Source organism: Leptosomus discolor, chromosome 2, assembly GCF_034619465.1.
Source record: "Leptosomus discolor isolate bLepDis1 chromosome 2, bLepDis1.hap2, whole genome shotgun sequence".
Classification (NCBI taxonomy): domain Eukaryota; kingdom Metazoa; phylum Chordata; class Aves; order Leptosomiformes; family Leptosomidae; genus Leptosomus; species Leptosomus discolor.
The window spans coordinates 90,432,052-90,455,946 of NC_141392.1; the positions used below are offsets into that span (position 1 = coordinate 90,432,052).

A 23,895-nucleotide genomic window follows, 5' to 3' on the forward strand; every position below is an offset into this window, starting at 1 on the left:
TAACAATGATGAAAAGCAGCATATGAAATAATTATGTGCATACTTTTCCATAATACTTAAACGAGCCAGGACAACAATGTTTATATACAAAGTAGCCTGTTCATCTATTAGTGAAGATATAAATAAAATATTTTAAATCAAATATTACAAATCCAGATTTCAAATAAATAAACAAAAAGTTGTAAATACCAGAGAAAAGGGCCATCAAAGTTAATTTTAAGAGGCTGCACCAGATGTTGCTTTTTCTAAAAGAGCAGTCTGAACAGCAGAAAGAAAATGCCTGTTTTCTCATCTTACCTGTCTTGTCTCTATAACAACCACTGATGCAAGTCGTATTTATTTCTACACCACCAATGTCATATATAGTACAATTAAATGAAACTGAAAAGGTCAAAAAACATCAGAGTAGGTTCTCCACAAGATGTCTAAACCTGATAATGTCAAGGTGACTCATCTCCTCCTTTGATTCATAATCATTATGTGCTCTTGACACTGCACAAGCTGTTAACTACTTTTTATAAATCAAAGCCTCCTTTTTCTTTTTAATTCAGATATTTTCTTAGTATGTCTGACATTTAGGGGGACGTCACCACAGCACTTTCAATAACATTATAATCTTATAAGTTAACCAGCAACAGAATTTTTTCTCTATATGCATATTTGTGTATTTAACGCTGGACTTCTATCCAGAAAGGCTTGCATTTCTTTGCTCCTTTCTAATTTTATACAAGGCAAATTAACATACATAAAATTTCTCATGACAACTGTAAGGTTATGTGGACGGAGAGAGCATCTGCTCCCTTAAGGGTGTCTGGACAAATATCTTTTCAATGAAAAAGGGGATACTAGGAAGAGGAAGAAGCCATAAGGAAGAACATGCAAGGACACAAACCTAACCAATAAGTGATGAGGGAGGGAGTAACAAGAATCAAACCTGCTCAGTCCCACTTATTGATAAGGGTATGGAGAATGTGGGAGTGTTTCTTTCAGTAAGATTATCTGATGGAGGACCCTGTCAAATGAGATAATAAAGAAGAGGGAGAAGCTATAAGCAAAATATACAGACACAAACCTGAAGGCAAACATAAGGGAGACAAAGACAATAAACAAACCTGGTCAGGAACACTGAGTGAAGGGCTATCAAGAAACTATGGGCAAACGAGGACTTTGCAACTGATAAGCACACAAAACTGAGGGTCCAGGGTGTTGGAAGGGGAGGCAGGTGATGAGGGCATGTGAAGGTGAAGTGGGTTGGGGAGGAACAATGTGGGGAACAAACAGAGCGGGCTATAGAAGGGGCCAGTTGCACATAAAACAGGGCCAGTCAACAGTTTGTCTGACTGAGCCCTGCACCTCATCATGGTGGTCAGCCCAAGCTTCTTTTGAAATCTTAGCCTGTGCAGCGGTGCGTGCTGCAAGGACCAAGTGCCAGCTGCTGGTGAGACCAACGTGGGAAGACAAGACACTGGGCCAGCAACAGGTATCAAACCAGAGTACAGGTGCCCTGGGCCTGTGGTGTGAGCTACAGGAGCAAGTGGAGGACTTGGCCACCAGTTGCTGAGGTGGGAATAACGTGTGTCCCAAATACCACCTATCGGGAGAGACTGGAGTGAGGCAAGTAAAAGACTGTTCTGTCTCCTGTGGGAATCATGCAGGGTTGGCTAAGATCCTCCACTGAAGAGTTTTGAAAGGAAAAGAGCTGTTCAGAGGGAGAAACACTGTCATTCCCACTCCACATATGTACAACCAAGCTGGTGGAAGCACTGCCATAACTGTCCAGTCAAGTAAACAAAGAGTAAGTGTGAACACTCCCAACTGAGGAACAGCAAGTCCTCTGCTAAACAAACTGCTAGTAAAGGGGGTGACTGTGCAAGAGAAATAGGCAGTCCTGCCCGTGGGCTTAGTCACAGATGCAGCACTGTACTGCTTCAGAGCATAGGAAATATAAATCTGCAATTACTAGCTACAACTACACATGCTAAGCATACTTCTTTTTCTTTTCCAATCTAGTTACTGCTTTATAATATATGTCTTACATACATATATATCTATATAAACATATATGCACATAGATAATGTTATATATACCTATACATAAACATGTATATCTGTTTCAAATTGGTTGCACATCAGAGCTAATGCAGAATATGAAACTTATCAACTGTATTTCACTCAAAGAAAATAGATAGTTATCTTCCGTAACTTTTAAAACTTACTATTAACAGACACCTAGGCAAAGTTTAAGAACTGAGCTTTAAGTCCACTCCCTCCTTTTGGTGTTACTAGGGCTCTTGGATAACTAACATATGAGTTAGTTTTTGAATTAACTGGAAAATGTTTTCAGAATGTTCTTGCAAAGCCATTCTTCACTTGGAAGTTGCTTTTTCTCCTTGGTTCATCATAGTGTGAATGTGGTGAACTTAAGTCAATGCTACTTTGATACCCACCTCTCTCCCCAAGGATGACTAAGGTGACGATTTAAGGCCTAATTCTATTTTTGTATCTTGTGTGGGCAAAAGCATGTGTGGAGAGCAAATATTCACATAGAAATTAATGTTCATTTAATAACATGGTTAGTTTTACCTCACGTCTGAATAAGTATACAACATATTTGAATAAGCAAATCTGTGTTCATTTGGGAAGATATCCAGCTAAATCAATTATTCCAAAACCCAGCAAGCAATCGCAATAGCCATGTAATAGTCACACTGAAATATTTTGTGCTACAGCTCTGACTTACCTTGGAGACCAGGCTTATGTTTCAAAACATGAAGATTCTTCCTTTTTTTTTTTAATACAATGTCTTTACAGTTATGAAAAAAATCTATGCTTGAATCTTGAAAAGCCTACCCTGTCATCAACAAGCCAGGAAAAAAAAAAAAACACCAAAAAAACCCAACAACAACAACAAAAAAACCTTGAAAGCAATTGGTGGGCCTATAAAGCTCCTTGGAGGTATGCATCAGATGCAAAATCACAAGGTTGGTTCTGCACAAGAACTTCCATAAAACAGCAATGGCCTGGCACCCTGCTTAACATTCTCAAAAAGCAACTTCAGGTTATACATTCTAAGCTAGATATACATTATCTTCCATCAGTAGCATCCCACAGCTAATTTCAAAACTAATAGCACCACTTAGGGGCAGAAGCAGAGGGCAGAGGTTTTTTGTTTGGTTTGGGTACAGTGGGTGTGGAGTTTTTGTTATTTTTGTTTGGTTTGGTTTTTTGTGTTGTTCGTTTGTTTTAAACAAAGCATTAGTAGCTTCAACCCAAATGAACAAGGACATATATCCTGTGTCTTAAAGACTATCCCATCTACAGTCTATTTTCAGCTGAAATTTCAAAGATATTAACAGCTCTGAACAAAGTATCATAGACAGCTATTTAGAGGCCTCATAGGGAGAAAGACAATTCCATTAGAAGAGAATGATGAAGCTCAAATGACTACATTTTATAGATAGAAAATACTACTTCCTATTATCGTCTTTGACACCTTAATTTTTCAATAAAGTCCCTCCACACCCACTGTAACATCAGTCATGAAGTTCTCTGCAACAAACATGTCCATTCACATGAAGATAGAACCAAAATATTCTATGGTAAGGGCAATATAATTTCACTGTGAAATGCCTTAGCCATCATTATGGAAATAAAAATAATTATTTTTTGTCTGGAACAATGAGGTCCCAAATCTTCGGTGGGGTTTTATACCATATTATACTATTAATATCTTGGTTTTCGCCTAAAAATGTATCAATCAAAGAATGTTAAGGGTTGGAAGGAACCTCAAAAGAGCATCTAGTCCAACCCCCCTGCCAGAGCAGGACCACCCAGAGTAGGTCACACAGGAACGTGTCCAGGTGGGTTTTGAATGTCTCCAGAGAAGGAGACTCCACAACCTCTCTGGGCAGCCTGTTCCAGTGCCCTGTCACCCTCACAGTGAAAAAGTTTTTCCTTATGTTAATGGGGAACCTCCTATGCTCCAGCTTGCACCCGCTGGCCCTTGCCCTGTCATTGGCCATCACAGAGAAGATCAATGTCAAAGTGGAAGTTTCTGATAGAAATCAGTAACTCCCCCAGCCTTGCCCCACCAAAAAAAAAAAAAAGTAAATAAAGCAACAGAGGACATGTGATACCATTTTGTCTCCTTGTTTTGGAAAACCTGCATGTTTCCAGCCTTGGGAAGACCCTGTAGTATTTTGAGACACTAGTGAAAAAGGACAAGAAATACATACATAGTTCAAGCTTGTTGTGTAAGCAAATTTCTGAATCTGTACCATTTTCTTTCTCCTGCTAGAATCAACAAATGGGATGTTCCAGAAGTTTGCTCTATTCAAAACACAAGGCAGTTGCATTTTTGAAGTCCTTCTTTCCACCATTTATCCTGTTCTTGTTTATCAGGCTTTTGTCTTGTTGCTGCTGCCTCTGGACCAAACAAACAATCATAATGACCCTGGTCCTCTTCTGAATTAAGCAGGCCACTTCCTTTCTATGGTAGAATTGAAAGAAACCCTGACCATGGCCAGCAGCATAAGAAGGGACTCTAAAGAGAGATTAACTTTCTAGGAGAAACTCCCAGGCACCATTCTTCTTCCAGCTCAGTCTGTCCCAACCAACAAAGGATAGCTAAACAGGTAAGATGGTGAACTAACAACGCCAGAAGGAATGTTTTCCAATGAAAATAAAAGGAACATCGAAACCCTTCCACATAATAAAATATTCCTGCTTTATATTGTAGAAATAATAAAAAAATCCACTCAAAATTATCTCAAAATGAAAGAAGTCACCTTTCACAATCATCCCCATCATATATTGACACAAATGTACTATAAATTTCAACCTACATCAAACTGCTGTTCTTGGAAATTTTAAGACAAAAATATACGTAACATCTCTGAAAATCAGGATATCAGAACATCACAGGAAATCAGTCTTTCAGAAGCTACTAACATCATCTTGCAGCAACACTGCAGTTGGTTATTGACCAGCACATGAACAACACTAACCACTATTTCAGCATGTCCTTACTCAAGTTTTCAATCACAAGGCTGATTTATGTTCACTAGACAATCCAGCAAGTGCTTTACAAATCATTGCCTCAAACACAGAAACCTCCCTATATTCTCAAAAGCTGTGTAATACTGATGTGCAGCCATTCATTCCACTATGAAAGCAAGTATTTTATTAACTCTATAGTCTGTATTTGTGACTTGTAAATACTGAGCAACGAAAAAAAAAAAAAAAGAAAGAAAGAAAGGGATGTTTTAAAGACACAGGAATTCTAAATTTCCTTTTTTTTTTTTTCTTTGTTTAACAGGACTCAGACTCAAGTTCATTTTCCAAACTACTTCATCTAAATGAAGAGTCAGCAGTCTATTGCTAAATTTCAGTAAGCTCTCAGAACACACTGAACTTAAGGAATGCAATACCCTTTGGGTACATCACGCCACATCACACGAAAATAGTTGCACTTTTAAAAATATATTGCTAATGGGAATTCTGGGTATTTTCTGAAAATATAAAAGCAAATAAGCAGTTTCCCTGGTAAATATCCTACTGGTTCCTGAGTTACTCTGCTATATTTCTGTAGTTTCGATGTCTGCTTTCTAAATCTTTCCCTTGTTATTCTTCAGTTCTCTTCTCTAGGAAGAAGATAAATTTACTAACAAAATAGATGCACTGATGGAAAAGTGCTGTTAAAAGGTCCACAGTAAAATATAAACATTTTGTCCTTCACTCAACTTCAATCCACACACAGTCACCTTATAAATTGGATTGATGGATTCAAGCATAGCTGGTATATAAAGCTATATAACATAGAAACACTTAAGGTAAGTGATGGCTTGAGTTCTATTTTACCAGTTGCTTGCCCAGTTGCTCTCTCTGTCTCCACATGCAAAATTTGTTTTCATCCACTATCTCTTCTCAGTCCAGCTTCTCTAGTCCAAAGAGGTAACGAGCTAATTTTTGCAACCAACTCAAGCACTATCATCTTCAAACTACTGTGTTCTTACGTGTTAGGCATAATGATAGCTGTTAAAACTTCTTTGAACTGAGAAGTTCACTATGACTAAAATAAATTTAAAAAGTCATGGCAATCACACTTCCTTCCACATAAGATTAAAATCTAAAGGGGGAAATTTTCAACATTTTCAGAAAGAAATTTTAACTTTGGGAAACTGGTGATGGTGATGTTCAGTTCTTCTGGAAAAATAAAAACTGATCTGGAAACTTGTTTTAGTATCTAGAGTTATCAAAAAGCAAGCAGTTTAACTTCTGTCAAATTTATATTGCAATTTGATAAAGGATAATGCCTCTTAGTTCTATTTCCTCACTAGTTTTTTTAACCCAAGACTGTACAAAGCATTCCACTTCCAAAGTTAAATGAGCATGAATCACACTGTAAATGTTAATTTATCTGCAGCTGAAATTAGAGATCTTATTCAGCTTTCACAATGCCTCTAAAAAACACAACACCCAAACACAGCTACAGACAAAACGAGTCAAAACTTCTGCTACAGTATTGTTTCAGCTGTGACTATCAGCATATACGAGCAAAAAAAAAAAAAGCACTGCTTTATTGGAAAATAGGGCATATAAATCTTTACCTGCAGCTCTGTAAAGTATTTTAGGTTCAAAGAATATGCATGGATTTTTGTCCTCTATGCATGACAGCAGCAGTCCTTTGGCCTGAAGAGGACTCCTTGGAATAACAATCTGTAAAAATATTTTTTTAATAGTTTATTTAAACTGCAATTCTGCTATAAACTTCATCAATGAATATTAAAACCCAAGCAATTATTTGCTTTAACTAAACCTATATACAGATTGAGCAGTTCTTACAAAGTGAATTAACATCAGTGCTACGACACTAACACACACTCCAATTTTGGTTTTTATTTTGTTCATTGATGAGTCTTGAATAGTTCTGCTCTACACCATGACTTAAATACTAACAGACTCCCCTCTGGTAAGGTAGAACTAACATCTTAACAATAAGATTTTGAGGTAGAAGGAACAGAAGAAAGTCAATTGGATTTAAAAAAAAATAAAAAATTATGTTAGTTTAGTAACATTAATGTAGATATATGACCAAAAAAAAAAAAAAAACCCAAAAAAAAAAAAAAAAACCAAACCCCAGCAGAGTGATCCTCAGTTGCTCAGGTTAAGATTCATCAGAGCAGGCCTGGAAGGTATTCAGACTTAGTCCAGTAAGTTTTGAAGACTAAAAAAAAGGAATAGCTATTCAAAGTTGACTTCCTTTGCTTATGGTGGAAGCCTGAAATCATTTTTGAAATGAACAAAAGACCAAAAAATACCTGAAACTATTATCAAGCAACTAAGGAAGGCCTCCAGATGTAATCTGAATACTTGGAAGGAAAAAGTATAACTGATATGCCAAAAGAAGAGTTAAATTTTGGATGATCTAAGAAAATGTTGATTATGAACAGAAAATTACCAAACTATCATAGTTTAAATGAAAATAGAATCCAAGAGCTCAATTCCCTCAAATCAGAAGGACCAGCTAATTTACATCCCAGAGATCTCGAAGAGCTGGCACATGCAGCATGAAGTCTACTAGCAAACATTTTTACAGCTGTGAAGTTTGAAGTGGCCTCCTCTGACCAAAAACATTAGTTGTAGCACTTGTTTAACGGAAAAAAAAAAAAAATCCATGTAACTACAGACATCTTAACTTACTGCCTTCAGGAGTTTCCAAGGCTTCAAAACATTTTTTGAGAGTAAGAACATTTAATTGTATAAAAGTAATAAAAAAAGAGTCAAAACACAACCTAAATCTGCTATCACATCAAATTAACTTGATAAGTGATTTTTCTAAACAAGGGAGAAGCAGTCCATTAATGTTTCACCAAAGCATTTGGTAACAGACTCATGGGAAATTACCCAACTGATGGATGTTACTAGTGCAGCTCCTTCAGGATCATTTTTAGGACAGACTTTATTTTCCTTATTCATTTACAAAGTTAAGTCAGAACATGGTAATGAAAACTATTCATAAGCTGAGAGTCACTACCACTACAGAGAACGATATCAGAGAGACCTAGTTCGCATTGAGGACATGACTGACAAAAGCAAATGCAAAACAGACTGAAAAGTCACACATTTAAGGACTACATTTTTGTTATAAATTTAGAATTCAGCAGTAGGAATACAGATCTGAATTTATTATCCGCTAAAATGATGACAAGGACACTATGCAGTACAGCTCTAAAAAAAAAAAGCATAATAATATAACCAGGGAAGTGTTAGTGCTATTGCAAAAATCACTGCTAGAAACTCAGCTGGAATACTTCATTACTATATCAACTGGTTTGAAAGAAAAGGAATGAAACAGGTGCCAAAAGAGCTTCAGAAATTGTTAAGTCTCTTTGATAGTTCTATTTGTTTAGTCTAAGAAAACAAAGACTAAAGGAAAAACAATTGTTCTCTTAGTATATGAAAGGGAAGCTGAAGGACAGTTAAGTTAAATATACAAGTTAATCAGGAACAAATTTAGGCTGGGAATGAAAAAAAAAGCTTCTAGTCGTGACAGCAAATATTCTGGAGCAGTCTTACAATGGAACAGAGAACATCAATACAGTAATTTTGGAAGACAGTCTGATCCATTAAGACACACATCCTCACAACAGAAGGCGAGAGACACAACCATCTAGCAACACCCTCGTCACCCCAACAAGCTGTGTTTTAAGTACTAATGATTACACTCCATCCCCTGAACAGCCAAAGTTGTACAAACTCCCTTTTGCTTGGGAAATCCAAACCTCAGGTTTCACTTAAAAACACAAAATAAAATTCTTAGGTCAGGAACCTGCTGCAGAGTTTAATAAGAGGGCAGTTTTGAAAACCACTCTCCCCAAAGATCAATCCTACCCTTCCCCATTTGTAATACATGGCCTTTCCTCCAGTAATTTGGAGAAAATACGCATAGATATGGGACTTCTGCAAATGCATGTGAACCACAAGTTCATTTGCATTTCTGGATTCATACATTAAGGGCTGGGTTTAGGTTCATTCATAAAAAGACCTGCAACTGTGAAGATAAAGCCTTAAACATTATTAATTGCATTAATGAACTGCTTTGTAAAAAAATATTAAAGGAACAACATTGTTTTCAGAAAGATACAATATTCAAAAGATAGGGTTTTAAATACTTTTCTGTGCATTAAAACTAGTACACTGTTCCATCATTCCACAGAATTTAATGTGCTCTTCATCTTTAACTGAGATGACAGCCGCTAGTGGTAGCAACCTATTTTAGCTCTTTACCCAAGGAAAAGTGAAACAAAGAAAAGAAATTAAATTACCTGGAGTGATTAAATACAATTCTGACTTACTGACTTATTCAAAAGACTAAGCACCATAGTATTAGGTTGCTATCAATTAGAAAAAGTTTTAATCACCAGAGTGGACCACTATATCTCAGCACTTGGTTCGGTATATAAAGATTTTAGATTGATCAACAAGATCAGCATAAATTAGCTAGACTCAGCATCAGTATCTCAATCATATAAGTTATCTTGTGCTTCCAAACTACTCTAGTTTTTAAACAAGCTCAAGAACCTATTTGATTCAATTACCTGGCAAAAGACTTTGTAGATTGCTTTTGCCTATATCAGGAAATATTTTCAAGTTCAGAATACGAATGCCTCAAACATCATAAAGAACACCCAAAGACAAAAATGCATTCCATTTCCCAAATGTCATTAAATGTGAATAATACAAGAATTTTTTTTACTTAAATAAAGACAAAAAAAAGTAGGAGAAATGGCTATGGCCTCCCTGTAAATGAGTAATATCTGAAGATTTAGAACACCAAAATCATGTATAGACAATAGTTTAAACAACAGATAAACAATGAACATGTGTCTTCAGCGTACAAATATGGGTTTTGCTTAAGTCTTCCACATTAATCAAGCTATGAGTCATCTCTCAACAAGACTGGATGCCAGTTAACCCAGAAGTACAAGTCCATAGACAGAAAATTTACTCGGAAAAAAAATGGAGAGCTGGCAAACAGTGCTCTCAATCCAAGATGACTAGATCCTGCCCCTCCCTCTTCTCCAGGAAAGTTATCCATCTGAGCACTAGGAATCTTAGCTTCGAGGGATGCCACTGTCTCATGCAGAAAGCTTGCCTACAGTTACCATTCAGAGAATCACAGAACAGTTGAGACTGGCAGAGACCTCCAGAGGTCATCTGGTCCAATGCCTCTGCTCAACCAGAGCCACCTAGAGCCAATTGCCCAGGACAATCTGCAGACAATTTCTGAACACCTCCAAGGACAGAGACTCCACAACTTCTCTGGGCAATCCATGCCAAGTGCTTCCTTATGTTCAGACAGAACCTCTTGTGTTTCAGTTTGTGCCCATTTCCTGTCACTCTCATTCATATAAATGAATTTGATAACGCACTTAAGAAGACAGATGAAGAAAGAAAAATAAAAAAAAGGAAAGTACTATTTATTAGCGTTAGGTTTTAGTTTCTGTACTGTACTGGACACAGAACAATGTAAAATGTATGCTTTTAGTGCAAAAAGCACACAAATACAAAATGCTATGTCTACTAAAGATTGCTTCAATAACGGCTATAAATTCTCAAACACTTAACTCAGTTACAAGTTTTATAAATTGAAAACTTCTAAAAGAGTTTTTAATTAACATATTCAGATATTTTGTGGTGGACTGATTCCCACTGGTTTTCCCCTGCCTGCACCCAGACCCATTGTTAGTCATGTCCATTAAAAAACAAACAAACAAAATTAATCTTCATAAAGTAAGAGTTACTGTACCTTTATTCCTGGACAGTGAGCAAAAAAAGCTTCTGGACTTTGAGAGTGGTATAGTGCACCATGACCCACACAGCCCCAGGGGGCTCTGATGGTGAGGTTTCCACAATTAAACAGATCTCCAGAGCGGTAGCGATATTTTGCTGCTTCATTAACAATCTGAGAAGATTTATATGCAAAAGCAACACTCAGTCCAATGCCTTTAGTTATGCGTCATTAAGCCTATACAATACATGAGATGTAACTACATCATTTGCACCCTGCATGGGATTCAGAAGACCAAATTAGAAGCAAAGAAATCCTTTAAGTCAGTGGAAAGGCAAACATTTCCCAAGGCAAATGAAAGAATAATTTAGTGTGTTCAAGTTAGATGCCTAGGCCTCAGGAGCAGCCCTATAACCCATTTGTTTCTCCGTTCCCGTACTGTCAATCAGCCCAGTTCAAATCTGCACTTTGCCCTGTAGACACATGGCCGGCTGCAGCAGCACAGAGAAGTGAGCGATGGTGCTGGAAAGACACAGCCGAGGAATTTAGGGCTGCTGAAGCCAACACAGCCACAAAACCAGAAACAAAAACAAAGAAAAAGACATTTGCTTCAAACCACATTTTAATTTCCATTATTTAATGAGGTTTCAAACTGGCCTTGGTACCTTCCTGTTTACTTAAAGCATGCATAAATATCAGTAATACAGCTGTGGATATATTTGCAAAAATTACATATTCAAGCCAAGTATTAATGCTAACAGAAGGGTAATTTAAACAGCCATAAGATTTCTTTTTACTTGTCTCAAATTTATTAGTACTAACCTGATCAAATGCTGGAAAAATGTAGTCTGCAAACTGAATTTCTGCAATGGCTGTAGCACCTGCAACAGCAACTCCAATACCAAAGCCAACAATTCCTTGTTCACACAAGGGGGTGTTGAAAACCCTATCTTTACCTATAAAAAACAAAGAAACAAAAAACAAGAATTCTTTTAACACACCAACTCTACATGAAAAACATAGCCCCAGAAATATTCATGTTATAAACAAGTCACCTGCAACTAAGCATAGATCTCTTTAGATGGGCTTTTTTAGGTGTAAAAAGAGTAAACATCCATTACAGGTAAACGTACTTTCACTTTAATTTGTAACGGCTCAGAGGAAGACAAAGAGAAACAAAATGAAAGATAAGAACAGTTTCTGTAACTTACAATGTTCTTAACACCTCAAGGAAAATAACTTGTTTTGTTTTGATGTATATACAGATAAGCGTGCATACCCCTCATGCTTATACGGGTGGAGTAAAGAATACTCCTATGCATCTAAAAAAACATCAACAAAGAAAAGTATCGTTACTTCAATTTTTTTCAGGCAGTCAAAACTAACTGCCCATATTCAAAGGCAGATGGATCTATGCGAGAATCTCTATGAAAGTACACTGTCCCTTGCCCACACCCCTCATAAGCAGTGCCCAGCCTTACCAGTATTCTTTCGCAAGGTAAGGCCACGCTTACTAAAGAATTTGGGTTTTCTCCAAGGCAAAAGAAAAAAAGCTGTTCCTGCTGTTGGAGGCACAAGACTGGAAAACAAATATTTTGGGGTTTGCATCTTCCTCATGGAAGTGCAAAAGGTCATTTTAGCCCTGACATATTTCTGTGCCACAGTAATTTCAAATAGATGGCTGAAGACAAAATCGTTCAGTTCATGAAATTAAAAATAAGAAGGGGGAGGGAGATGAAACATCATTACAATACCCTCTATAAGACATATTTACAATATTTGCCAGCAATACTGTTCTTCCTTGGCAGATCAACAGGAGAACCTAGTTATGCTATTAAATTTTCCCTTTAGAACACTGGGAAATACAGGAGGTATCCATAGGAGTCCATTGTGCACGAATACACCAAGATTTCAAACTGGATGGAAAAAAGTGAGCACAGTGCACACCAGAGGCAATGTAATAAATTAAACAATACCTAAATAATCACCAAATAAATAACTAAGAAGAAAGACTAAACTAATCAATAAGTTGTTACTATGAAGACTACTAATTTCAATAGCTGTAAGTTAACAAACTAGAGAAAGGGAAGCTAACAAAAGGTGTTAGAAAGGGATGATAAGAGGAGAACCATTGCCCACAGCTGTATTTATGATATACTAAAGGGATGCAGGTTTTACCAGTCTTTCAAGTATACATCTTTCATCTTCACATATCACCCACCACAACATTGTCCCTGCTTGTACCCTGTCCACATGCTTTACCTGGTGTTTTGAGTTTCATACTTTAAGGGTTACTTCGGTTTGGGTTGGGTTTTTGATTTGGGGTAGGGTTTTTGGGGGGGGGGGGGGGATTATTTTTATATATATATACATCAGTAATTAGTTTTTTGCTCTCCCTCTGCCTTCCCCTCTTTTCCCTCCATCAGGATCACGACTAACACAGCATTCATTTAAGGCAAGTCAAAAAAATGCCATCGAACCACACTACAATGTTGGTGTTGTCGGTGAGGCTATACAAGCCAACACAAGTCCAAAGGGCTACCGCAATTGCAGGACACTTCACGATTTTGCAGAAAAGACAGGAAACATTTTCAAGCACTGGAAAGATTGTCTTTTTGAGAGGAAGCACGATTTTCTCAAATCAGTCATTCCAAACATCTATGACTTCTACTCATTTCTTATAAATCAGTGTTTGAAACAAAAATCCCTGAGACTTAGAGTACTTTTAAGATACATATACACTGGGCTGCTTCTTGTTTAGAAATAGATTTCCAAAAAACTTTTTAAACTCTTATGAATTAGAAGTCCTCCTATTGCCACTGGAGACAAAAACGTTACCACAGCTATCTCAGTAATTAAAACTGAATTGCAGATTAACAAAATTATTGCATAGCTTTTGCAAGAAAGTGGGGTTTTGTTGTCTGGATGTCAAACACACCCAGTATTACCCTGATCAACCTTGAATCAAAGTACCTTGCAGATCAGAGAACATTTTACAAGTAGAAAAAACTGCTAGCTCTCATTTCCAAGCTATATGAGCAAGCTGGCCTCAGTAATTTCCACATGCGGGTCATCTGTACTTTGTTTCGTATCTCCTGGAAGAAAAATAATAATCTCTGCAGGTACTGTGCTCAAAAGTTGTTCAGACTGAAAATGGCACAGGAAGAGAGAATGGCAGTAACTTCACAGCGCTGCCATTTATTCTTGCTGGGCATTTATTTTACCAGTGTGTTGCAGTAACGCTACTAGTCTGCACATTTCTAGTCTTTCTTTACTAGTACTACCAATATGTCTGGCAATGACATTGTATAAAATAGCCCCAGCCCTGAAAGATTTTTATTTCAAGTAGCAGAATGGCAAAATGCTCTGGAAAACCCAGAACGAGGGAAAACATTTATTGAAGATTTAACTTGGTTTTATTTTCCTCGTAATTAAGTTATACTCACTTCTGACAGACATAACTGTGTCGTGGCTTTACCGCCAAGAATTAACAAAAATCAGTTCAAAAAGCTTCACACAGGGATCATCTCTTCCCTTAAGAGCTGACGAAAGGGGAGGATTTGCAGAATAAGAAACTTTGGCTTTCAGGACTATTTAGTCCCATTTCTACAGAGTAAATACATCAAATCAAAATATTCAATTGGCCTTCTCCTTCATGTGAATTTCTATTCTAATTTTAACTGATATACTGAAATGCAGGTAAGTCTGCTTGAAAACCCTACCACATAGCCTACATAAACAGACCAACATCTGAGCAGAACAAGAAAAACCAGATTGTTGAGAAGTGCCCAGAAGTGAGATCATATTCTTTATCTTATTATTATTCTTTATTCTTATTATAAAGAATAACCTTTTTCTTAATTAACAGATTTTTCAGAATACACCAAAATATCCTAACACATTGATTCCATATATAATTTTATATCATCATACAAAAACTGTAACGTATTTGAACAATCCTGTAAAATAATCTTCTAACTAATAATTGATAAAAACTTCAAAATTAATTCTTTAATAGCAATTTGGGGTAGGTGAACAAATTTAAAAACATGCTAGATCCACCACACTAGGATTCCCCTCCACAATTTGAAATATAAAATGTAATCTACTAAAACTGCTGAAATATTATTGAGATACTAAATTAGAGGCAGCATGCTCCTGTCAGTGGTCTATGATGAAATAAATGAAGAAAGAATCAAGAAAAGTGAATGTGAAATACAACATGACAGCTATAACACGATCAGCTCGAAGCACCTAATTTGGACTTTCAGAACTAAACGCATAATCCTGAAGTGCTACAGCTTAAAATGGTAAAGAAAGAGCCAGGTAACTGTCATTGAATGAGATTCATTATTCAGGAATGGTTTTGATTGTACACTTAAAACAACGATACTGATCCCTTAAAATTAAAACCTAAAGCACTTTACCATTCATTAGATCAGAAAACAAGCCTTGGATAGAGTTTCAAGGGGCAGGGCTTTCTTTATAAAATCTAGCCCTCTAAGACAATGAGATATACACATCATTATGATAAAACAGATTTATCAAATTCTCTGAACATTAAAAATTGTATGGCATGGCTTTAACCTCCTCTTTTTATTGATACAATATGAAAATCATTACTAAAACTAAAAAAAAATTAAACACTGAACATTTGAAGGCATTAAGCCTACGTATTTTTATCTATTTTATTTTTCATATTTTTTTCAAAACGTGAAAAGGAAGTCAATTCTGTTAAACAGCCATTCACATCATCCTTCGCAAACCAGCGAAGTCAGATTTCAGCTGACATCTGACTGAAGCAGACAAATAACCCAGAGATAATTTGTCTTTCCATATTTCATTTTTGTACCAAATGAAGAAACACTTCCTAAAATGTGCTGTTCTCCTATTACTTGCGTCAGCCATGCTGCTCAAAACAAGCTAACACAAACTCGGTGAGCTGACTTGTCACTCCTGGTGAAAGCAGTGCCTCTACGTTATCTGAAATCAGGTGCGTCAGCCTCTCAAGACAGACATTATGCTGGTGTCCATTTCAATTAACCTGCCTGGCTTTATAAACATTCCTAGTTTCAGCTATCTGAACAGGTTGATGCCCTTTTTCAAGTAGTGAGGGAAGCAATATGGCAAACAGGGCTATGTGGAAAAAAAGGGTGATTCTTCTCATCTCTCCATCTCAATAACTCAGGAAGAAGACTAGATGCATGTTAAGCAAGTGAATAAATACACTAGAAGTGTTGCCTAATAAGGTAAATCTGGAAAGACTAAAAACATTAAGGAAAAAAACAGTATTTGATTAAAAGCAATTTTTAACCAATTACTTCATCCTCCCCTGATATATTTTTTCTTAAAAAAAAAAAAAAAAAAAGATTGATCTTTGTGATTTTTCAGAATAAAGACTAAGTACCCCACAAACATTCAAATTACCACTGACCCTCTGTCTAAGGGGCAACAGCTTTAAGGCAGCCTTACAGTCATCTTCCCGTCCTCCAAGAGCAGAAAGTTTCGTAGCAACCTAACAGAACATGTTTACAGACATATGTAGTCGATTATTGTGCATTAAAGTTTTGGACCACTTCATCTTTATTTGTTCCAAGCCATCAGGAAAAAAGTATTTCAGATTTCAATATCTGCAATGAAACATGTTCCCGTCTTAATTTAACTTCAAAATGAAATATTCAAACAATATCAAGTCTCCTACAATGTTAATGCACCACCCAAGGCTCCAACTCTGAGTAATTTCACATCACTCTGGAAAAGCCTACATTAAATGATTTGAGAGGTTTAAGGAATACTGCTAGTCATTTAGTCAAGGCAGGGTGTTGTTTTGAAGACCCTTCTACATCACTTGCATTAAAAAGGCGTCTTAAAAGATGTCAGTACTGAGCAGTATTAATAATATACTTGGACAGCATTTTATTTCCCCCATGATCTCATTAACTTCCATTAAAAACACCCATTAAAAGTCAAACAGAAGAGTCCAACAAGCTAAATATACCCTGTCCTCAACTGCCACAATCATGGATGGCTGTGGAGAAACAGAGGACTGGAAAGAAAAGGAAGTCCCAGCAGATTAGTTTCTTTGCTACTCACTGGGGAATTTGTGTAGAAAATTCAGAAATTACTGATTTCAAATCAGTCCTGCCTTTCAAAACCTGTTCTAATCCTAGAATATCTAGGATTTTTCATAGATTTTCATCCACATAAGTCCACTAATTCTATTCCTTAACATAATTTAACACAATCTATCCAACTTTCAGACTTTTTTGGTCCCACAAGCCCTTTTAACGCCTGTTTTACAAATGGTGACACTTGTTATCTTCCATTTCTGTGACACCATGTGAGAGGGCAGGCATTACAGCAAGTAGTTTGGTAAATGCATACTCAGCTCTTTTAGAGATTCTGGTTGAACACAAAACGCTTCTAACGTCTCATTAATTTTAATCAAGTTGTTCTATCACTTCTATTGATACCCTAGTCACAGTTCTTCAGATTTAAAAGAGGGTGCGCAAGGGGCACTGTTCCCCTACAGTGAATGCCAGTAAACACATTAGCTTTACAGCTGAATATGCAAATCTACTTGTCCAAAACAGGACTTCTGTTTCACAGATACAGAGATGGTTTACCTCTCAATCTCAAATCCTTGCACACTAACATGCCATGCCATTTAAAAAACTGCTTTTTCCAGAGCTGCCCATGCTAAACGCTAGATCATTTTACCTACCTAAGAGGTGAAAGGTAATTACATGAAATGAAAAGGATTTCATATGCAAATAGCTTATAACTTCCTATGATGAATTTTACCTACTGTGTGTAGAATAACACAATTTACACAACTGAGCTTTACTGCTCTCCTGTTCTTCCCCAATTCTGTATCCTGCAAGAGTTGCACAGACTGAGCCAAGAAGGAACATTTGTGTGCACCCAGACATCCCCAGCAGGCTTTAAGGACTCAGCCATACCTCTGGCGTAGCTCAGCCAACTACACGGCTCAGCAGCCAGGCCTCAGCCTCCCATTTAAGTCAAGTGTAACGAGAGGAGAAACATATATATCCACACACACCAAAAAAAAAAAAAAAAAATCACTGTTATACAACCTTTAGTTACCTTGAACAAAAAATTCATTCAAATTTTGATTAATTAGTAGCTAAATCCATCACTTCTTCCTTGAATATTCCAAAAAGTCACATTTTATGTATCACACAAGATATATAAACTAGTCAAAAAAAAGGAACTTCAGAAATCTGTCAGCAGCTAAGAACAGGGTCAAAACAGAGATTTGCATGCACTAAATTAGCTCCTTTCTCTTCTGCTGCTGCAAAATCCACTATAACGCTCTACTCTGCAACAAAGGGCCTGACTTCTTATTCTAGACAGAAGTTATAAAAAGGTCAAATGACGTATAAGTCTTTCTTACTCAGTGTCACTTGTTTACAGGAGTCTTAATTAAGCTTCATTAACAAAAAAAAAAAATCATTTGCACAAAAAAAAAGGACCCTTCTGAAGCACTAATCACCACAGTATTGCCCAACGAAAAGGATACCTGTTCTGATAGGTAACTGGTAAGAACAGGAATTCCTCACAGGTTTATCATTTATTCCACTGACATAACCAGCAGTTCTGAAGGGTGCTTCAAGTAAATTGGAAATGCAAAACAACTGAAGAGTAAGTTTTCCTTTTAAGTCTCCCCTAGTTACTAATTCCAAGGCATTCACACATTTGAACAGACATGAATATTTGAACTAGCAGTTCTAGTTCACAGCGTTCTCAACACATCATTCTCTTACTCAAGACAGTCCATTTTTCTTCCAAGAACTCCATAGATCCAAACTGTACTTTCACCTCCTCTCCCCCAAGATTCTCTTAGGAGAAAAGCATGTTTATTCCATTTTCATTTAATGCTCACTTTCAAAGACCCTAAACAAAAGCAGAGTCAGTAGAAATTCTGAAGTACAAAGAAAATGTTACCACAGACAGGGAGCAACTTCCTCAATTATCTACAAGTTCTTATAATTTGCAGCATTACCGAACTGCAGGTTTGGAAGGAAAGGAAACTTGCTTTCTAGTAAAACTTAGTAAATTCTTAAAGTTGTTCACAGCATGAACATAACATTAAGCATATACTCAACTGTCAGGCTTACAGCCCTCTGGATGAGGGAGGGGCTAGGAAAATTTATTTATAAACAGCTCTACCTTCCTAAAGCAAATAGGGAAAACTTGCTTTTCTGGCTCCCTCCTCCACTTCAGATCTCCTGTAATTTGTGACTAACTAGCATCCCACCAAAAGCTAAGGAATAAACCAGAAATATTAAAATATATTATCTAATTTTCTCCCTTTCTCAGGGAAGAGGTAGGAACAGGAGGGGTCAGGGAAGGTCAATGCAAAGATTTGGCATAGCTTTGAATGCTGGTAAACTTGCATATCATTTAATCCTTTCATGATGGAAAAGCAAGCAACAAGTAGTATAAGCAGGAGGAAGATCTGATTCTTTTCAGGTACACAGTGACAGGTGAAAGAATGATGCTAAAGCGAAACTGATTATATAAAAGGAAAAATTCCTCAGTAGTCGAAGGCTGCAACAAGCTGCCCAGAGAGGTTGAACAAGCTCCTTCCTTAGACATATTCAAAACTCACCTAGACAAGACCACAAGCAACCTAAACGGGCTCTACATTGAGTACTGATTTGGACCAGATGACCTTCAAGGTCTTTTTCTTCCAACCCTTATTATTCTGTGATTGTTAACAGCCCCAAGCAAGTTTACATGCTGACTGACCAAACTTCTTGTGTGTACCTGTCCTGCTGATGGAAGCATTTCATGACATTGATAAAATAGTACTGATTCAGCTCCACACTGTTAGAAAAATATTCAATAAGCAGCTCACATCAAAGTTGCAGACTTGCTCACCAATATTTCTTTTTACTGATGACTATGCAGGTAGCCCACTCCACATTGAATTCCTTCTGATCATGTTGCTCATATACTCAGTCATATCAGTCTGAAGAAAAAAAAGCACGATGCCGAACTGCACCAAGGCTTTCAAGTGTTCCTCCAGCTATGATTAATAACATTCCTTGCTCAACCACAAAAAAATTTTGCTGTGCGAGAAGCACACTTGCAGAAAAGCATAACAAACTACAAAGTTAGATGCGAAGCTATACCAGATGACAGAACGCTCACTTACAAAAATACGCTCTAAAATTGACATCTACCGAACACATGCAGGTATAACCAAGGGATAATATATCAGCTTTATTTAAGCAGACAGGTCCACTCCATGCATTTTCAGACTATTTGCAACATTACATGACATGACATGACAAAAGATCCAATAGGAAAACACACAACAGTTACCAAAGCTAAGCATCACAACATGTTAATGAAAATTCTGCTGTAATAGGCTAGGTGCACTATCTGGACAACAAACCAAGGAATAAGCAAAACTGTCAACCATAAGGCACTGTCTCTCACACTCCGTAGTATCAGTACTGTAGAAATACTTTACAGTAAATTTGAAAGCATGCTGGATACCCTTCAATTGTGAAGCAACTATCTTCAACACAGCAGCAAGGATTTAATTCTGCTAAAGAAGTACTCGGGAACAAAGTGCTGAATGACCAGCAATCTGCAGTAACAAAATACGTCTTACGAATCTCACTTGTAACCATGCGTGTCCCTTGATAATGTAAAGCACGTTGTATCGGGTTTGCGTGGCAAGGTTTTGGTAGCGGGGGGCTACAGGGGTCACTCTGTGAGAAGCTGCTAGAAGCTGGGTCCAATTAAGCCAATGCCAGCCAGCTCCAAGACAGACCCACCGCTGGCCAAGGCCGAGCCCATCAGTGACAGCGGTAGCGCCTCTGGGATAACGTGTTTTAGAAGGGGGTGAAAAAAACCCTGGGCAATTGCAGCTGGAGAGAGGAGTGAGAATATGTGAGAGAAACAACTCTGTAGATGCTAAGGGCAGTGAAGAAGGAGTGAGAGGAGATGCTCCAGGCGCCAGAGCAGAGATGCCCTTGCAGCCCATGGTGAAGACCACTGGTGAGGCAGGCTGTCCCCCTGCAGCCCACGCAGGTTAACAGTGCAGCAGATATCCACCTGCAGCCTTGGAGGAGCCCACATCAGAGCAAGTGGATGCCTGAAGGGGGTTGTGACCCCATGGGAAGCTCGCGCTGGAGCAGGCTCCTGGCAGGACCTGTGGATCCACGGAGAGAGGAGCCCACACTGGAGCAAGTTTGCTGGCAGGACTTGTGACCCTGTGGGGGACCCACACTGGAGCAGGGAAGAGTGTGAGGAGTCCTCCCCCTGAGGAGAAAGGAGCAGCAGAAACAAAGTGTGATGAATCGACCACAACCCCCATTCCCTGTCCCCTGTGCTGCTGCAAGAGGGGAGGAGGTAGAGAAATCAGTGTGAAGTTGAGCCCAGGAAGAAGGGAGGCATGGGGGGAAGTTGCTTTAAGATCTAGCTGTGGGATTTTTTTCATTACCCTACTCTGATTTGATTAGTAACAAATTAAACTAATTTCCGGAACCCAAGTCTGTTTTGCCTGTGACAGTAGCTGCCGAGTGATCTCCCTGTCCTTATCTCGACCCATGAGCCTTTTGTTACATTTTCTCTCCCCTGCCCAGCTGAGGGGGGGAGTGATAGAGCGGCTTCATTGGGTACCTGGCATCCAGCCAGGGTCAACCCACCACACATGTGCATATGAAAAATCAATAAATTGATCTATACTTGGTGTATCCATACAAGTGTGAAAATTCCTTGCCAGGTGTTGAGTATTTAATAAGAAAGGAGGTCTTTTATAATAAATGGCTAGAACATTTTGTCAGCCTGATTGCTACGAGATGGCTCTGAATCAAGGTAAATTAAGATTAATCTGCTTCTCAAAGTGCATCTCTTGCAAAGCAGCTTAGACAACTGACTGGACCAGAGTGGTAGTCTTGACCTGTTTGACCTTTCTAGGCTTCTAGCAAATTACTTCCAAGAAAACTCTGAGTGTTTTACTGCCTGTAATAAAGTCTACAGCACCTTCTTAAACTGAAGTTGTGATAACTACCACACTCTTATCACCAACCTCAGAGGCAGAAAAAAAAGCAGACGTACTAAATTACTTGCACTTGATGAATACAAATGAAACAGAGGGCATACTGATCACAGGACTAACTAAGGAAACTGAGAATCACTAAATTCCACCTAAGAAATACTAAAGGTATAAAGACTGACATTTAAAACAAGGTACACGAACTGCACTTGCAGACCTGGTATGAATAAAGACTGCAAATACTAGTTATGCTCATCGATTCCATCTTGTGTCCTTAATACCTGAAGTTTCATCGTCCTGGACACTACATTAGTAAAATACTACTTTTAAATATTTCACTGCAAGTATTTCCTGAAGTGGAAAATTCCATTTTTATGAAGTTCAGCAGCACATACATTGGTGGGCAAAAAAGTATCTTGAAATATCTTAAAAATGTGCTAGAACAGGTTTCTTAAGCTGTGTACTGAGTATCAAAGTCCATATTAAAAAGTATATCCCTTATCTTTCCTCAAACAGGTTTACAACATACAAAAAAAAACCCATAAAAAATATTAGTAGGTCCCAAACAAATAAAATACTTTTTTCACACCAAGGCACACTATCAGAACACTTAAATAAAAGCAAAACTAAAATAAATTCTATTTCGCTCTGACACAGAAAAATTTATATCAATATCCCACAGATTCAAACAATGTAAAAGGACATACTACATTGTATCAAGTTCTCAAATAATTTCTCTTTTTTCCTAACTGTAAATCTTAGGAAAAGAATTGGCTATTTAAGATGAAAATGAACAAAATGTACTATTGTGTAATGAGTCTGGAACACGTTCTCCAGATGTTACTGTTCAAAGGCATTTATATAAATCAGAATAAAACCCAGATCTTGCCAAACTGCTCTGGAAGAATCAGGCGAGCAAGCTGCAGAATTCTCCACTTAAATCCATCCACAAAGAAACAAGGATAATCAAACTCCAGACTACACAGGTTTTACTCAATCTAAACACAACAACTAGTGTTTTTTAACTCTGAATAAAATGTTCCACCCTCAGCTTAAGTTCACCATACTTCATTCTACCATATGCAGTATGTTAGGAAGGACTGGCACCTACATAAAAGAGGAAGCACTGTGCTTCTCCAACAAGTTTGCTGTCTGTTTCTGAAACATCAAGCTAACATTTTCTATTTGTTCATACAATAAACCCCTAACATTTATTTCTTATGCCACTTTAGGCTGAGTTTTTCTCCTCCATGTAATAGTACATTGCCATGTTCTTAAAGCGTGCAAAAGACCCCATGACTATTGATTTAAACAAATTCACAGAAAAACCCAAGTGTTTCCCCACCTGTTGAAGTGAGGCAGAACACACACTGCAGGACCCAACCAGCCCATTCACGTCGTGTTGTAATTCTTGTCCTTGTACTTTAATGCTTGGCACCACAAGAACAGACCCAGAACCTCCATTGACAGATCTCTGCTCCCTCACCCATTACATGCTGTGAAGTCTCCACGATAAACAATTTCCTGAAATCGCTAACAAAGGATTTGCAATACAAACATTTCAAAGTATTTTATGTATTTTGAAGGCAAATGATTAGAATCTTTTTAAAAACACACTATATCTACCTCTATTATCTCAGCTTCAAAAGGTCCTCCCGTTGTTTCATACTACTAAAAGCAATGATGGCATTAAGCAATTTTTGTAATCATATCAAATCCTTAGCCAAGAAACTTCACCAAATATCATAACTACCTGGGGACAACCTTCTCGCCCATGATCTTCCCCATAGACATTTCACTTAAACACAGAACTTGCCTTCAGGAGTTTTCTACAGCTCAAGCTCATAAAATAATATTGCGTTCAAGTAAATACTTTTCTGCAAAGAATGACTATCACAGTTTTAGAAAAGCTGGTGTCCCTCGGGCATGGCTAGGTACAGCCATCTCCTGGCCAAAAAAACAAAAACTCCTGAATTATTTTACTGGACTATAAACAAATGATTCATTTACTGAGAACGAAGTGTTCCTTGAAAACTCACACAGGTGTTTACACCTTAGACACAAG

General features: G+C 37.6%; 1 protein-coding gene across 2 annotated transcripts in view; it reads right to left on the minus strand.

Annotated features, from left to right (window-relative positions):
* The window catches only part of BCKDHB (branched chain keto acid dehydrogenase E1 subunit beta), a 131,181-nt gene that overhangs the window by 92,004 nt on the left and 15,282 nt on the right, over nt 1-23,895 (minus strand). The window contains exons 4-6 of one of the 2 annotated variants that reach the window (XM_086461439.1): nt 11,615-11,748; nt 10,811-10,966; nt 6,609-6,717 (exon numbers count right to left, since the gene is read on the minus strand). In XM_086461439.1, coding sequence (XP_086317565.1) covers nt 6,609-6,717; nt 10,811-10,966; nt 11,615-11,748 — 399 coding nt within the window. Of the gene's footprint in view, nt 1-6,596; nt 6,718-10,810; nt 10,967-11,614; nt 11,749-23,895 lie in introns of both variants that reach the window. The other variant, XM_086461440.1, reaches the window with a different exon arrangement.